At 32.2% G+C, this 16,962-nt stretch overlaps 1 protein-coding gene and 3 long non-coding RNA genes across 5 annotated transcripts; 1 reads left to right on the forward strand and 3 right to left on the reverse strand.

Moving 5' to 3' along the window:
- The first annotated feature begins 22 nt into the window (after positions 1-22).
- CRMP (Collapsin Response Mediator Protein) lies at positions 23-16,951 on the forward strand. Of its 2 annotated transcripts, none has more exons than XM_015933980.3 (3): positions 23-2,373; positions 13,498-13,592; positions 14,941-16,951. In XM_015933980.3, the coding sequence occupies exons 1-3, from the start codon at positions 1,522-1,524 to the stop codon at positions 16,655-16,657; spliced, it is 2,664 nt and encodes an 887-aa protein (XP_015789466.2). In that variant the 5' UTR covers positions 23-1,521; the 3' UTR covers positions 16,658-16,951. The 2 variants fall into 2 exon arrangements, with proteins under 2 accessions (XP_015789466.2, XP_089123141.1); XM_089267015.1 differs by lacking the exon at positions 23-2,373 and adding an exon at positions 12,451-13,245.
- Positions 3,394-4,297, reverse strand: LOC107366397 (uncharacterized). The gene is made up of 3 exons (XR_016198349.1): positions 4,053-4,297; positions 3,868-3,964; positions 3,394-3,751 (listed from the first exon to the last, which is right to left on the reverse strand). It is a non-coding gene; the product is annotated as an uncharacterized LOC107366397 (long non-coding RNA).
- LOC107366396 (uncharacterized) lies at positions 7,119-9,880 on the reverse strand. Its single transcript, XR_001569648.3, has 4 exons — positions 9,548-9,880; positions 9,235-9,474; positions 8,889-9,107; positions 7,119-8,793 (listed from the first exon to the last, which is right to left on the reverse strand). It is a non-coding gene; the product is annotated as an uncharacterized LOC107366396 (long non-coding RNA).
- LOC149093731 (uncharacterized) lies at positions 10,833-12,329 on the reverse strand. Its single transcript, XR_016198348.1, has 4 exons — positions 12,145-12,329; positions 11,835-11,988; positions 11,132-11,666; positions 10,833-10,968 (listed from the first exon to the last, which is right to left on the reverse strand). It is a non-coding gene; the product is annotated as an uncharacterized LOC149093731 (long non-coding RNA).
- Positions 16,952-16,962: the final 11 nt, after the last annotated feature.

The following is a 16,962-nucleotide window of genomic DNA, read 5'->3' on the forward strand; positions in this document are numbered from 1 at the left end:
AAATTTCGTCAAAATTCCCCGGAAATTGCGTTTTATTTGTAAAAAAATCTATAAACAAATAAATTTAAGTGATTTAAGAGGTTACATTAAATTCGTGATCAATTAAACCAAGAAATTAATATGACAATAGACGAAATAATCAATGAAGGCTACATTATCATCTTACCCTTGAAATGGTTAAGAAACATCGGTTAACAAAATTGTTATAGCACTTAAAACAATCAATCAAAGATGTTAAACAGCAAGAATTATGATCATTAATGTTAATTTTTAACTATGATAAATCAAACACCTAAAGAAGTTGACTGTTTTTGACAATTTTGAAGTTGCAACAATTACTTTTAAATTAAATTTTCGCCTTTCTAATTATTCACCTTAACCAAGTGTTTATTATATTCCACCTCACGGATCAACCAAGAGTCCATTAACCTGAGTTGATTGGATTTCAAATAGAGCAATGAAATTAACGATCAACTAACTCTATTGTTATTCAAAGTTTATCTAGCAAATTATAAAAAGAAAAGATTTAAATTGAAAATTAAATGGAAATGATTAGTAAAGATAATCAGGGCTAACCTGTTAATTACAATTGACTGAAAAAGTGGAGAGAAATGTTAATAAAGTGAAGGTGAACAATAAATTAATCTTTAACAATATAAGATGAAAATTCCCATTGACTTGTCCTCATCAACACAATATCATCTTATAATCGAAGGTTGAAGCAACTAATGAACGGAAAAGCCGCTCTCATCTGATGATATTAATATTCGTGACTCAGTTCGGTTACAGCTGATAAATCGTGCCTCTTCCACCCTCTCATTGAACAACAGCAACAAAAAAGAAACCATCTTTTCTTTTCATCCGTTTAGCCTTTCCAATGCTCTGTGTAATCGATTTCGCATTTTACAAGATGAATTTTCAATCCATAGCCTCGAGTAATTATCACTTGTTAGATGAACAGGTGATCAAATGGTTGCTGTTACCTCTTTATTTTAAAAGCCCAATTAACCACTCTGGACTTGTAGCAAATGTTTCCATTGACCATTACTAAGCATTACTTTATCCCTCCCCAAAAATCGTCATCTCATCAGCGCCTTCCCTTCCTTTGTGCACTTTCACATAATGTTTTCAGGATAAATTTTTCAGTTCATCATGATTAACCAAAATTTTGTACTGAGTTAAGGTTTCCAGAAATCGGCTAATCAACCATTTCAAATTTTATGCACAAGTGATTTACATTGTTGATTAACTAGTTGAACAGTGAACAAAATTGCCAAGTGACCAACTGACCCTTTCATAATTAATCAATATTTCGTTAAACAGCAATTAATTTGCCTAATCGTGATATTTTCTTGTACACTTTTCAACTGCATCTTTAATCTTGAATATTTTCAATTAATTTGAAAAATGTTTCTGTCCTTTGAAGCTTGATTTTACTAAATACCATTTTAGTAAATTTGGTTTTCACTTTTAATTTTTATCCATTCTCTTGAACGATAACGTTAAATTGCTTCAATTATCATGGATGATAGTTTGTTAAAGTCAACAACCAGTGAGAAGAAAATTGTTGACGAGAATAACAATGTTGTAAAAAGTAATCTGGTTACATGTAAATCACTTGAAACTGGCCTTAATACCAAAGGGATTCTTCGCTCTGGATCACCAAGTCGGGTTAAGCGAAAAGTTTTCATATCACCTTTATTTGAAGTTATTCCAGATGCATGGGAAGCCAAATCTATTCCAAGTATTCCTTGTCCCAGTCCATTACGGAAATGTGCCTCACCATTAAGCCTCTTTTATCGTTTATCACCAGGAAATGGAGCTGACTTCTTTAGCCGTACATTTGATTCACCAGGTAAAAGTGGATTGAATACGATGAGAGATGATAAAAGTGGAAATAATTTCGCCAATAGACTGTATGGAGCAAACTCCTTTGAATCATTGGTACGCAAGGTTGAACAGGAATCCTCAGTCAAGTCAACCAAGAAAACATGTGAAACAGAAAGTGTTCCCAATACTATTAATAATAATAGCAATAACAATCATAAACGTAAGGTTACCTTTGAGACTGTGCTGAAACCATCGTCACACCATAGTCAACAAAATCGTTTCCAGCAGCAACCACAGCAACATCATCATCCTCATCTTCAACAGCAAAATAATAGTTTACCGCAACAACAGCAACAACATCAGGATCAAACAAAGGTTTCCCAGGTAAAATCAGCTGTAGTTCGAAGTACAACTATAAGAAAAGTTCGCCATTCATCTGGAAACGTTAAACCAACAATCAAAATGGATCATGAAAGTTTCACCCGAAGTCAAGCTTCGAATCGATATGAAGCAAATCCGATAAACTTTAAACCCAAAGAACCGGTAAGATTTTTACATTTCAGTTACTCTTTTTTTGCCTTCTCAAGCCTTTCTTATCTCAGTTGAAAAATCCAATCAAATTACTTTCACCAAGTAACCAGTAAACGTTGATTACAATTAACCTTGACTTCGACCTTTTATCCCTTCTGTGAATGGTGAAATGAATGGGAGTGATGATCCGTGTTGATTTACATATGATTAAATGGTTGAATTTGTTCACATTTTTGTAATCAACTTGATGATTAAACTCTCCTTGTTTATCTTCATTTGATGCATGATAGTTTTTTTAAGTATTTTGAGACTCTAGGAACAAATTTCAATATTAATGACGACTGTATTGCACTTTTCTGTCCAATAATCAAAGTTAACCCAAGGTTACAATCCAAATAGATGCAGATGAAAAGGTGATGATTGTTTTGATTTCTTCATTTTTTGACAGCCTTTGATTGATTCTTACCAGATTGTCTCAAGCTATTCACAAAGAAAAAGCCAGTTTTCCAATTTTCTTATCCAAGGCCAGGTAATCTTTACAAAAGAATCAATCTGACAATTGTTTAACACCAAGAATTGTTGTTTGAATTAGGTTTACTTTCTTATTTCTTCCACTGTCTGTTGTAGACTGATATAACGTGGATACCAGAATTATTCAAGGCATGTCATCTACTCGTTGGGCTGGGTCGTTCACTCTTTTTTCCCTGTCTTTTTGCCTTTATCGTTATCTTCCATTTTGTCCTCTTTTCTTCTTTGTTCCTCTCCTTTCAGTCTTACAATTTTTCTTCTTCACTTTTAGCCGCAATTTTTAACCAACTCTATTACCTTCATCACCAGATAAACACTTTTTCACCTTCACTTGAGAATCAGTTTTTTTTTCAACTCTATTTTTCACCATTTGCTACCTTTCTTTATGACTCTTTACTCCTTCTTTGCCATCATTCTTTGTCTTTTTTCTGTCAATTTCAACACTTTTCCCTCTTCTTTTGACTTTCTCCTCTTTGCTCTTCCACTTGTTTGTTTGCCCCTTCATTTTTGGTTCAGGTAATAAATTGACGTCAACATCATCTTCATTTCATAATCTTGCTAGTCCATCGTAAAGGTTAATATGAAAGAGAATAATTTACTCTTTGATTTAATATTAGCCTGATATTATCTGGTTACATTGGTTATTCCACTTGATAGATACTCAATCCACCTTGTTCAGCCATCGAATTGATTATCATGCTTTATTCCAGTGTTAAGAACCACTTTTTAAAAGCGTTTACAATGTATCAGACAGAAGTCTTGGTTGTGAAGAAAGATCAGTGATAAGACAGCGAGTCAAAACATGAAGATAAAGCATTTTCCCTCGCCTCATTAATTTCCTTGAAGACATCTTTCCTGTAACCTGTGTAGAAATACAAGATATTCATTTGAGTAGATGAAATGACAAGATTCCATGAACATGGAGACTAATTTCTTCCCATTTCATGTCATACAAGTGTAATTATATTTATTACTCACCTAAAAAAAGAGACATTCAATTGTATTCCGTGCAGTTCCAAGCAATCACATTGTCCATTACATTTTCACCCTGATTTGATCCAAATTCAAACTATAGCTGAATCATTTCAATATTATCAAATAGTCATCATAGTTAAATTGATATTTTATCACAAATAAACAATTGATTGCAAGGATAATCATACCAGACAATTGAAATCTCCCCTTTGCTCCAAAAAAACCATAGAGTCATAAAGCATAGCCAGCATTATAAAGGTAACACAAGATGCGATCAGGAAAAACTAATTTATTCCCTATAAATATCCATATTAACATTATTGAATCACTAAGTTGAGTTCTGAGAGAGCAAAAATTAATCAATAACTAATAAAAAAAGCCAACATGAAACGTAATTTCAATTAAAAAACACATTGAAAGCATTACGATATCTATAAATAGTATCTGATCTTTCGAGTACAAAAAGATAATATTTGACTCAAGAAAAGATTGATTTCGCTTTTAAATAATTTTTAATCAGAGGTAAGATGTTTAAATTATAATTTCAGTCAGAATTTTGATTCTAGTAACCTTATTAGAGTTTAATCAATTCTTTAATCTTCTTTTGCTTTGATATCATGTCATTTGAAAGGTCTTCTTTTGTTGTTAAAGGGTGAATGACTAACTCGGATTTGTGATTTTGTATTACGTGGTTCTTGTTTATGCTTAATGCAGGTATTATTCCCATTTCATTTCTATTGAATGGTTGACCCTAAACCAGATGACCAATAGACCATTGATGATGGTGTTCATTTAAAGATAGCCTTTTCCATCTATTATAATAATATTTATTCATCGTGTTTACTTTTCTTTCCACTAAACTTACCTTGTGTTATTTTTTACCTTCATTTTCTCCAATTCAAATGAACGGTTGATCGATTCAATTTTTATCTATTGATTCAGATCACTTGTTAAAGTCTATTCTGTTACTGTTGACATTGTTTTACACTGACTGAGTTGATCAAAACAGGTAAATAGCCATTATCTGATGAGTCTTGTAAACTTCCGCTCCTAAGTTTATGTTCATGGCAAAGTCAAAGAAGTATCTTGATTAAAGCGATTAACAAACATCTTCATATTGATAGAAAGATGTTAAAAATCAAACATTTCACATTCTAGTGTGATTTGTTTCTTTGAGTAAAAAGCAGCAATTAAGACATATCAGGAAAATTGTTTCTGGTTGTATAACAGCGATCAAGAATGGGTTCAAAGCCGGATAAGAATGACAAACTATTAGATAGCAAATGCTTTACCATGTTACCAGGAAAAATGGTAAAGTCAGAATACTTGAGCTCCATCAACCTTTTACACAACAGGCACCAAAAATTGTGAGTTTTTTGACTTTCTCCTAAAAACAGAATGTTAACCTTAATAGGAACATTGGAAAGAGAAATGTTGATTTTAATGATTTAACTGTTAATTACATTGTTAAATCTCCCACGTCAAGATAGACACAAGAACAAAAATAATTACCCTTTACACTTTTCTTGAGGGAAAGTCAAGTCTGATGAAAACCAGAAACGAGATTCAACCCGAATAACACAATAGATGCAGTTTCAATGATTAACAAAATAGTCAGAGTAATACTTGAGTCAAGACTCAATTAAAATATGTACCAAAATAGGTAATTTAGGTACCAAAGGTTTAACAAATAGTTGATGATTTTTACTTCAAAACAAAAATTGAGTCAAATCCAATTGGAAGATCGTTACTTAGCGACTGTAAAATAAGCTTCAAAATTGTAATGAAAAACAGAAGCGCAAAAAATTGAAAAATTTGCTGATTAATTTGAACAAAATATCACGCCAATGTTAAAATAATTTGTTTCACTCTACAATTTACTAATAGCATAAACAATTGCCTTTTTAAAGTCATTTACCAGAAAAAAAATCTAACCTGTTTTTTTGCTTCCAAATAAAACAAAGAACCAAGTTTCCAAAAATGATCAGATAACCAGACAAATCTTGAATGTTGATAAACTGCAGGAAAAAAGGTTAGGTTTTTATGGCTCACACAAAAATATTAACTAAATAAACTAACAATAAAACTAATTATCTAATGATAACCTTTTCCCTGGTTAATTTGTATCACCACTAAATCAACTCTGTCTATGAAATTATGATCAACTGACCAACAACCAAGTATTTTTAGCAAAACCAGTGACAGTAATTGCTGGCAGCAATTAGTACAAAAAATAAGTCAACAGTTGAAACTTAAACACATCAACAATTAGATCAATCAATATCCTAAATCTTTACAAACAATTGCATCCTTTAAGCAACCAATCATTAGGCTAATCAGTACAATCAGCATAAATTAGCCTAACCTGATCAATGACAATCTAAATGGTTAAATCTATGGGCATTTATTGAAAAGCAAGAATTGAAATTACTGCTAAAAGATGAACCTTCAATTTACAATATTTATTACTTTCAGTTACCAAGCAATAGTAAACATTGAGAGCTAACTAACAATTAAACGTTTATTAATCTTAAGGTTCAATATTTAATCAAATTGCCGCGAAAGCATCGGAATCAATTTTTATTTACAATTTGTATTACAATATTTCTAATAACCTTTAACATGCAATCTTTTAATTCTTGTCCCAAGCTGCACATTTCAATGTATACCCATACTTGATCCATTATGATTATTATTTAAGAAGTGTTAATAATAATCATTTCAATCAATTTGAACAGTTGAGAGATGAGAATAGCGAAGCTTGATTGATAATGTTGCCCTTCAAATTGTAGCAATGAATTAATAAAATTAAAACAAATTGTCTGTTTCCTTTACCATCATTATGATTGTGATTGTAATGTACATTACTTACTATTTTTAGTCACTATCTGTATTAACTCTTAATAGTCACAATAATGTTAAAGTATTACATTTACTTTGACCTTAATGATAAACGTTAACTGGGTCCAGTTTTGATTGTATAATTGTCTGTTCAAGTTTACCAATAATCGTATTAAATGATTTTCATGAGAATCCAAATGATTGAAATAAACAGCATCAATTGATGATTATTATTTAAAATCAATTAACTGTCACTCAATTGATTCTTAAACTGTGTTATTCATTTTTTCCAATTTCTCTTCAATCGATTCAGTAAATATTTAGTCTTGCAAACAATTAGTTAAATTATAGTCCAACTTGTCGCTGTTAATATTGATTGTTTCTTGTCTTGATTCACAGTAAAACCATACAAATGTTTCAACGAAATATTTAATCATGGAATTCAACCTTTTGATATTAAACATTGAAATCAATATTCAGAATTGATTTTACAAAAGTAAATCCTTTTTACACAATCAATAACAAACTGTAACCAAGTCTAACATTTAATTATTTCAAGCAACTGTAAATTATAATTTCTGTACAATGTGTTAGAGTCAATCAATAAAATAGGCAATATTGATGAATTTAGAGATTGCTTGAAATGAAAAATACTCAGGTGTAAAACAAGAAGCTAATGGTGAAATTGAATCCGTAAATTATCAGCAAATTGATGAGATTTGAAAAATGTAAACTTTGATATTTGGGAAAATCAATTGTTCGGTTTGAATGAAATTGTTGAATTTTGTTGATTAACTGTTAAATTGTGGATAAATTGTTGCCGGATGTTCAACAAATTGGTGCTACACAGTTACCAAGTAAAATTGGGTAAACTGTTTACCCAAATGTTGACAAACGTTTGAATAAAACGCATCTGACAATATTTAGACACAATCGTAATGCTATTAAATAAAGACCAATTGTTGAGGCACTTTGCTTGTAATCGACGGGGAAAAAAGAGCCGCTATTCGTCCTCTTCACCTTCATTTTTTTTTGTTGTCTCACTGAAAATAGCACTAACATTTGGGTGTTGATCTTGTTATCCGGCCATTGAACTTATATTGTTTACATATAATATAATAATAAGGATAATAATACACAGTAGGAGGGTGAAGCTTGAATCATCAAGGCTCAACCATCAACATGATCATAATCATAATAATGGTAATACAGAAAATAATAATGCTAATAATCAAAAATTGACAGCCCCAGAAGTAGTATCAGCAGCCATAACAATATCGGTTTGTGGTTCGGGCGCTACTGAAGGCGCTGCTAAAAATGATTTATACTTAATAATATATAAAGCATTCTCCAAACGAGTAGGATGACATTGAATTTTGATGGCGATCAGTATGAAATAAAGATGATACTGATGATGTATGTAAGAGAGAGACAGTAAAAAGCAAAAAAAGAAGACTAAGATAAGAGAATGGTGTGTTTGGTTGGTTAAGCAGTCGGTCAGGGTGGAGAAGTTGACCTTATTCTGTTTCATCTCTTTTCTGAATAAGTCATATGATATTGTAACTATCCGGTCCAGTCTTTAGAGTCAACCATTAATCCATCAATTGAAGCTTTTCATCCTTTTCCACCATTATTAATATGATCATACTTTTTTTGACTTGCTTTCTTTAATTGTGCTTAAAATTTTGTGCAGTATTATTGTCCGCCCTCCTCCTGATGACTTTTAACAAACATAAATATAACAACAGCAACAACTGGTTAAGAAGGATTCATCATTCTGGCCGATTTCAGCTTCACCATGATTACCATTGTGATCATTCTTTTTCCCCTTCAAATAATTGTGATTCTTTAAATATTCAATTTTTGTCTTGGTATCAAGATGAATGATGATTATCCTAAAATTTGCAACAGTTGAAAGCTTTCTCCTTGTCATGAAACAGGAATAACATATTGGTCCATACTAGTTTCAAGTTATTTATCAGCATCATTTTACCCCGTAGTAAATGTATTTTCAATTAAGGCTTGATCCCTTTTGAACTTTTAAGAATCACATTACAGTTGAAAAAGTGGCCTTCTTTGTCTTTTCATCTAAATTTGGTCGAAACAAGATGTAAATAGAGAAAGAAAAAGAGAGAGAGTTAACCATCTTGTTAAGAGTATGAAGATTGTGTGAGAGTACGTACTTTTTTTGCTGAATGTTGTGAGAAAAGAATGAAAGATGGATCATATTTTGTGTGTTGTTTTAGAGGAACATGTAAATGGAATAGGCTTCTAAATCATTTAATGAGAATCCTGGTAATTTGGTTGAGAAAGGCCCAGCTAAAACCATGAAGAAAACTGTTAGAGAAGAGATGAGGATACAAATGATGTGGAAGACGTTTTGTATTGCTCCGCCAAAGTCGCTTGTTTATTGAGTTGTGTTGAAGTAAATTATTCAGATGCGAATTGAAAAGAGAAGATAAAAAGCAAACCATTACTACAAATATAACATTTATCATCATTTCTAAGACAATTATAACCACTATTTACCTTGTTATATCCACATTTTTTATTATCATAACTGATTAGAGTATGTCGTGTATATTAGTTAATGAAGTTAGACAAGCATTGAATTGATCGATTCCAAGTTTGATGTGCTTCAATTGAACAGACTGGATAAACATTGGCTCTTCAAGGTTCCTTGACCATTTGCAAACATCGGATTACTTTAAATTTTACCATCAAATTATCAATATTATTGGATGAGCATTGAAAACAATTAACAAGATCCTGTATGAAAAAAACAAATTGAAAGGCATTAAATATGAAATGAAGTGTTGAAATGATGTTTAAATTGAATTACCTCAATTGGCCATCTAGTTGTATATTTTAACAGCAATTTAAATTCAACTGGCTTTCCATTTCATCAGAGTTAACGCTCGTTTAAATTGCATCAACCAAAATTGATTGATATTCTGGGTTAGCATTTTACGATAAAATTAATTGACCAGGAATAATAATTTTTTACAATAGCAGGAAATCAATTTGGTGATTTATCATTGAACGAGAGCAGAAATTGTAAAGAAACTATTTTCAGGTCAAACAATCAAATGGACAGGTAATCAAGCCATTTCTTGGTTCAATCTGTTCATTGTGGCCAAATTTAAAAATCTTTATCAATTTGATTGCAATTGGTCTAACAAGGGAACTATTTCTCATTGTTCTCACCGTTTTAGATGAGACATGGCACAATCGATAGAGGGCTATTTTTTAAGAAATAGTGTGCTGCATTTCATCTGTATGGCCAGTGGTTCCTAAGATATTTGGGTTTAAAATTTGGGCATTTTAATTAAAACCATTTTTTAAAAACATTAAAATTGTCTAAAAAGGCGTAGCCTAGTAGGTAAAGGCGCAGGTGGAAGTATGGAGGTTTTAGGTTCGAATCCTGGTGACTTTTTATTTTGAATTAATTTATATAATTTTAGACTTTTTTAATTCAAATTTTTCATGAAATTTTTGTTGATTTTAAATGTTTTGAATTAAGACAATTTTTTAAAATTATTTAATTAATTGTATTAATCAACAAAAATTTCATGAAAAATTTGAATTAAAAAAGTCTAAAATTATATAAATTAATTCAAAATAAAAAGTCACCAGGATTCGAACCTAAAACCTCCATACTTCCACCTGCGCCTTTACCTACTAGGCTACGCCTTTTTAGACAATTTTAATGTTTTTAAAAAATGGTTTTAATTAAAATGCCCAAATTTTAAACCCAAATATCTTAGGAACCACTGGCCATACAGATGAAATGCAGCACACTATTTCTTAAAAAATAGCCCTCTATCGATTGTGCCATGTCTCATCTAAAACGGTGAGAACAATGAGAAATAGTTCCCTTGTAAGTAGAGGTAAAATTGTTTTGGATGAGTTGATTCGAGAAAAATTTCGAGTTTAAATTTCTTTAACTAAATGAGGCGCAAAATTATTAGCAAGTTTGCAGTCTTCATCATTTATTTCAAATATAACTGTCAAACTCACTTTGGAAACATGATGATGAATCTGAGGAGAAAGAAGAAGAAAAAAAGAGATGAGTTAAGTTTGATAGTCAACACAATTATTGTTCAATTAATTTACACTTGAGGTACCTTTAATGATTGAGTAAGTGTACACTGCGTGTTTAAATGATTTGTATGATTTGATATCATGTTCAAGGCCAGGCTTACGGCTGACCTGTTCCCTCGGTGGATTGAAATGAATAACTAAACATTGAGAATCGGATGGCTGAGAGAGAGAGAGAGAGAGAGGAAGAAGGTAAAACAATGAAGAGAGATGAAAAAATGGAAATACCATTTGTTGTATACAATTATTAGTAAATAATGATAAGAAATCATGGATTCACCTGTTTTAAAGATTAAACCGTTACAATGATGAAGATTCAACTAACCTGAGAAACTTTTGCTACAATTGTGCATTTGTTTGGAGTAATTGAAGGTCAACCGTTTTGAAAAATAAACATTCATTGTGTGGAATCAAGAATTAGCCTTTTTTTCTGAATCAAGAAAATTCAAAATGTTGACTTGGATTAATATGGTAAAAGATGGCAGTTGATACCGTTGATGATAGCCGATCAATAGCTTTGATTAACCATTTTAAACCATTCCATTTATTAATACAATGTCGGACAGTTGATACGTAAATTGTGTGGTCCATGCATGGGATGCAAGATTGTTGTGATACCGATAATGATCACCACGGGCAGCGTTACAATTGATGAAAGAAGATAATGTTGACAGGAATAACAAGATAATTGAGATTGAGAAAAAGTGGAATCCTATTTTCCATTAATCTTGTTGTTTATGTTTAAGGCTGCTACTGATTTTCAAGATTTACGCCAGGAGAGTGGGTGAATTTGAATGAAAAATAAACAGAATGTAAGAAATCTCTAATTTGAGCTTTCACGATCATCATCAAAAAGGACACTGCAAGAGAAAAAGAGAGAAAGGAAAACGCAATCAATAGATAATATTAAAAGATGTAGCTGTAAAAGAGCTAAGCAGTTGGGTAACTAAGCGGATTACTGAAATCGTACAAGCTTTGAAGGTAGTGAGAATCATTTAACTACGATTAACTTTTGTGTATATATTTACCTTTCATTAACGGATTTAATGGTGAAAGAGGTGAGGTGAATAATCGCATTGACAAAATTGGTGATTCTCTTTTGCCAGAAATAAAACAAAGTCAGACGATAATGAAGCTTGGTCAATCCATATAACAATCCTTCTTCAAGATTTGATGATTGCGCTAATGACAACAGAGGAGAAAGGAAACAGCAGATAGAAAGATTAAAATTGTGTAAAAGTGGGTAAAATTGTAGCTATTTTAATTGTTGTCAGCGAAACTAAACCTTTATATCGTCTGCTGCATCAAGATGAGTAAAAGTAAATCAAAACAAGTTACCTGGACAGGATGAAATTAGACTGTGATTAGCTTGTCCGACATCTAGTTAATTGGGTAAATTAAAAAGGCATGTTCATGAATACTAGAGAGTAAGAAAAAAAACAGATGATAACGATCATGAAATTATAAAAAGTGTCAAAATTATAAAATAAAAAAGTCAAGATTTAGTATCAAAAGACCATTTGAAAAACAACTGTTCAAAGAGAGAAAGGGAAAATTAAAGAGAAAAAGAGAGGAAAGAGGGAGAAAGAAAGAGAAAGAGAGCGAAGGAGGAGAGAGAAAGAAGCGGGAACTTGATTCGCCTTATTTTTCAGTTGCAGTTGTTGGTTTAAACCGTCAACTTTGGGTTAAATTCATTTACTTTCAACTTGGACTTTGATACTCACAATAGTCAATTTTTATTCATCTAGTGAATTGTACCTTTTATTATCTGTTTACACCTCCAAAGTGAATTTATTAAATTGAAATCAAAGAGTCAATTTTTGGTTAAATTTTACTTCTCTTCTGTTAACCCAATATCGATTTTTTCTTGTCTTATTCTCTTTTTCTGTTTCTTTTTTCTTCTTTCATCTTTTTCTATCTTCTCTTATTTTCATCCCTTTTCCTATGTTAGTCTGTTACATCAGCTTTACACATTTCAACACTCAATAATAACGTTTGCGCCAAAAAGACTTCTGCTTGTTTTCGCTTCTGCTATTATACCTCATTCAATTTTTTAATTATTTTCTACGGTTATTCCATCGTCTTTATTTTCAAATTTTACCTTTATTTTACCGTTTTATTATCGCCTTGTTTTTATTGCTTTGTGCTGTGCGACTACTCAGGAATCTATCCTTAGTCAGGATAAACAAATTCTGTGAAATTTTATCCAATTTTGGTTTACAATTCTCAAGTGTCTCCTCATTTTCTTTGGATTACATTCACTTTTTACCATCGACAACAGTCACAACCCATATTGACTGTTTCTCTTTCAAAAACCGTTGTTTTTAACACTTTTTACAATCGACACCTTTATACGTTTCAACAATACTCTGTGTTTTTTAAGCTTGAAGATTTATCAATATGGAAGCTCCAAAAAAGAAAATTCCTATTCATGTTCAGGTACTGTTCAGGTTTAAATCTATTCAAACATTCCAGTCTGTTCAATTGCAAATTTTTTTTCCAATCATTAGGTCAGCTAGTATTTCTATTTTCTGGTTATTTGAATGACATTCAATATCATGAAAATTTCCAGGCTGTTTTTGTGTTTCATTCAGAAAGGCTTTGATTTCAACTGATACAACTCAATACATTTAATTGTTTTTTTTCTTATTGTTGATAACTAACGTACTTTCTTTTCTTTGATTTCAACAGAGCTCTCAAAATCGCATAATTATCAGACAGGGAAGAATTGTTAACAGTGATTCCATGTTTGATGCCGATGTTTTTATTGAAGATGGTATCATCAAGTAAGTTAAAAAATCTTGATTCAATGTGGGAAACCCATAAAAATATAACCATATCCTGTCCAGCTCGGGTTAAAGTGCATTTATTAATAGAAAAATTGTAATAGCTAAAATCATGAAAATTGTTTCTCTATCATCACCTCCTACGAACTGATGTGATGAATAATAATTACTTACTTTATTATAATAATATTTTCTGTTATTTGCTTGCTCAGCCACAACAAGATTGACCTTAAGATGGTTTGATGTTAATTGTTATAACGTGTATGTTGGCGTCGAGTGACCAAATAAAATTACACACAAACAATTAATTCTTTATTTTGGGAGTTTACAAGCTTACTTTTACATTACTTGGGATTGTCCTGACTTTTGGGAACGCGAGTCATCTAATTGCTCTTACATGAATTTCATTCCATAAACTAATGAATGATAATGAATCTTTGTTAATTTTATGGGATTTAACTCATCTCATTTTTTTCCTACCGATTAAAGTAGACAATCAGATTCGCTATAAGATATTTGCATTTAGCACAACAATCATCGAAGATGGATTAGATCCTAAATTACTGACAAAAGTTGAAACTTAATTAATTGAGTTACCAGACAGTTAACGAAATCAGTATATTCAGTATTCTATTCGACTTATTCAATCAAATAAGTTCAAAATTATTTTTTTTCTAAATCAGATGAAAGGTAATGATTATCAAAACTGATAAATTACTTTTTTCTGATTTGCTTTCCAATATTACGATTATATTTAAACGATTTTAGATTTAATGTTTTTGATTCATGGAATATTGGCTGATATCCTCTGAACACTGAATTAAACAACCAATAATATTAATAGTTAAATTTAGTGTAAAACTTTGCAAACATAACTACCATTAAAAAATTGAAATCAGTTGTAGTATTTTTAGCAATTTGAGTTTTAATAGTTGATTCTTAATGATGAGTAAATATGAAAAAAGTCCAGCAAACTGAATCAAATATACGGATCATAACCTGATATGATGATTTCATGGTCACTTGATCACATCAATTTTAAGGTTAATTTCCTTACGATAGAGTATCACATCAAAAATTATATGATTTGCTTTTTATCTAAAATTTGCGCTTTTTTCGTACTTCCTGACTTTCTTCCATGATACATATGTTATCAATTGCACGAAAATATATGCACTATAATATAATTTAATATGATGTTGAAAAAACTATAAAAAGCATCCATAAATAATGTAACTTGAATAAGTAAATTCAAGTGTGTGGTTGGATAATTTTGTGTTTATTGACTCGTATTATCATGCACACTTTACCTCTCAATATTGATGATTCTTAAATCTTTATTTTACAGACAAATAGGACCTAATCTTATTGTACCTGGAGGATGTCGAGTGATCGATGCAAAGGGACACTTCGTCATACCTGGAGGAATTGATCCACACACTCATTTGGAAGGTATTTTTATGGGCACTTCATCAGTGGATGACTTCTATGCGGGAACTCGAGCTGCACTGGCTGGTGGAACCACAACTGTATTTGATTCACCTCTTGAAACCAACTTATCTCCAGTTCAATTGTTTGAAAAGTATCGGGCAATTGCTGATTCAAAGGCATGCTGCGATTTCAGTCTTCATGTGCCCGTTACCAAATGGAAAGATGGAGTAACCGAAAAAGAAATTGAGACTTTAGTTAAACAAAAGGGTGTCAACGCTTTTAAAGCTTTCATGGCTTATAAAGATTCCCTCATGTTGGAAGATCATGAGCTGATCAAGCTTTTTGATTGTTGCAAGAAACTTGGTGCAGTTCCCAAAATTCACGCTGAAAATGGTCATCTAATTGATTTCTTGGCCAAGAAACTCCTTCAAATGGGTGTTACCGGCCCTGAAGGTCATCTTCAATCACGTCCAGAAGATCTTGAAGCAGAAGCTGTTCACCGAGCTTCCGTTTTAGCTCACCATGTCCAATCCCCTTTGTATATTGTTCATGTAATGAGTAAATCTGCAGCCGAAGAGATCAATAGAGCAAGATCTCGAGGAACTCTTGTCATTGGTGAAACTCTCGCCTCAGCTATTGGTACCGACGGAATTCACTATTACAATCGGTGTTGGGCACATGCTGCTGGGCATGTATTATCTCCACCTCTTCGACCAGACCGCACAACTCCTGAAGGATTAGTTAATGCTTTATCTGCTGGTGTGCTTGATGTTGTTGGCTCAGATCACATAGTTTTCTCAGCCCAACAAAAAGCTCAAGGAAAAACTAATTTCACCAAGATTCCTAATGGAGTCAATGGAATCGAGGAAAGGTTAATGGTTATTTGGGAAAAGGGAGTTCGAACAGGTAAAATGGATCCAACTCGGTTTGTTGCCGTTACCAGTGCAAATGCTGCTAAAATTTTCAATATTTATCCTCGAAAAGGAAAGATAGCTGTTGGATCAGATGCTGATATTGTTGTCTGGGGAAAGAAACCACGAGTTATTAAAGCTGAAACTCACCATTCTCGATGTGATTTTAACATTTTTGAAGGATTACAGGTTGAATTTAGCCCAATTGTGGTCATTTCACAAGGTGTAGTAGCTGTTAATGAAGATGGATCTCTACACGTTTCTCAAGGGAAAGGACGTTTCATTGAATGTCCACCTTTCCCAGCTATCCTTTATGAAAGAGTCCGTAACCGAGAACGCAACATGGGTCCTGTGAAAGTTGACCGATCTGAAAGACCTGAAACTCTTAGACCGGCCATTCAAGCAAATGTAACTAACGGCAATGCAAACAATAATGGAGCAGATAAAGTTAACCCAATTAGTGTAGAGCCACCGGTTATATCAACCAAAAATAATGATTATGAAACCATTCCCACAACCGGTCCTCCATCACCTGCTCTTTCAACTGCAAGCTCTGGAACCTCTGCCGCTGGTTTTCATTTGTCTAAAACTAGGAGCGGTGTTCGCAATCAACAAGACTCAAGCTTTAAGCTTACCGGTGAACAATTTGATGATTCTGGAACAAGACGGACGGCAATTAAAGTCCATAACCCACCAGGAGGACGCTCAAGTGGAATCTTTTAAGATTGAATGTTTTCCACCTCGCTTGTACCTTATTAAAAACCAATGAATCCCCAAAATGTCCTAATCTTGAAACACGAAAGGGACAATTTTTCAAGTTACTCTTTTGTCACGAGAAAATCTGTTTTAGTTATCTGCTTTCTTCTTTTCTCACTTTTTACTTTATCCCTTTCTCAACTTGCGACTCATGTGCATGATGTTCGCCCTTCTCCTTTTGCAAGCAAACTGTCAATTTTGTTTTCTTTTTCTCTATTCTGCATATTCACTTAATTTGATTAAAACTTATTTAATTAATAACTGATTCAAAA

This window comes from Tetranychus urticae, chromosome 2 (genome assembly GCF_039701765.1).
Source record: "Tetranychus urticae isolate SD_2017Ah chromosome 2, NJAU_TeUrti_SD_1.0, whole genome shotgun sequence".
Lineage (NCBI taxonomy): Eukaryota > Metazoa > Arthropoda > Arachnida > Trombidiformes > Tetranychidae > Tetranychus > Tetranychus urticae.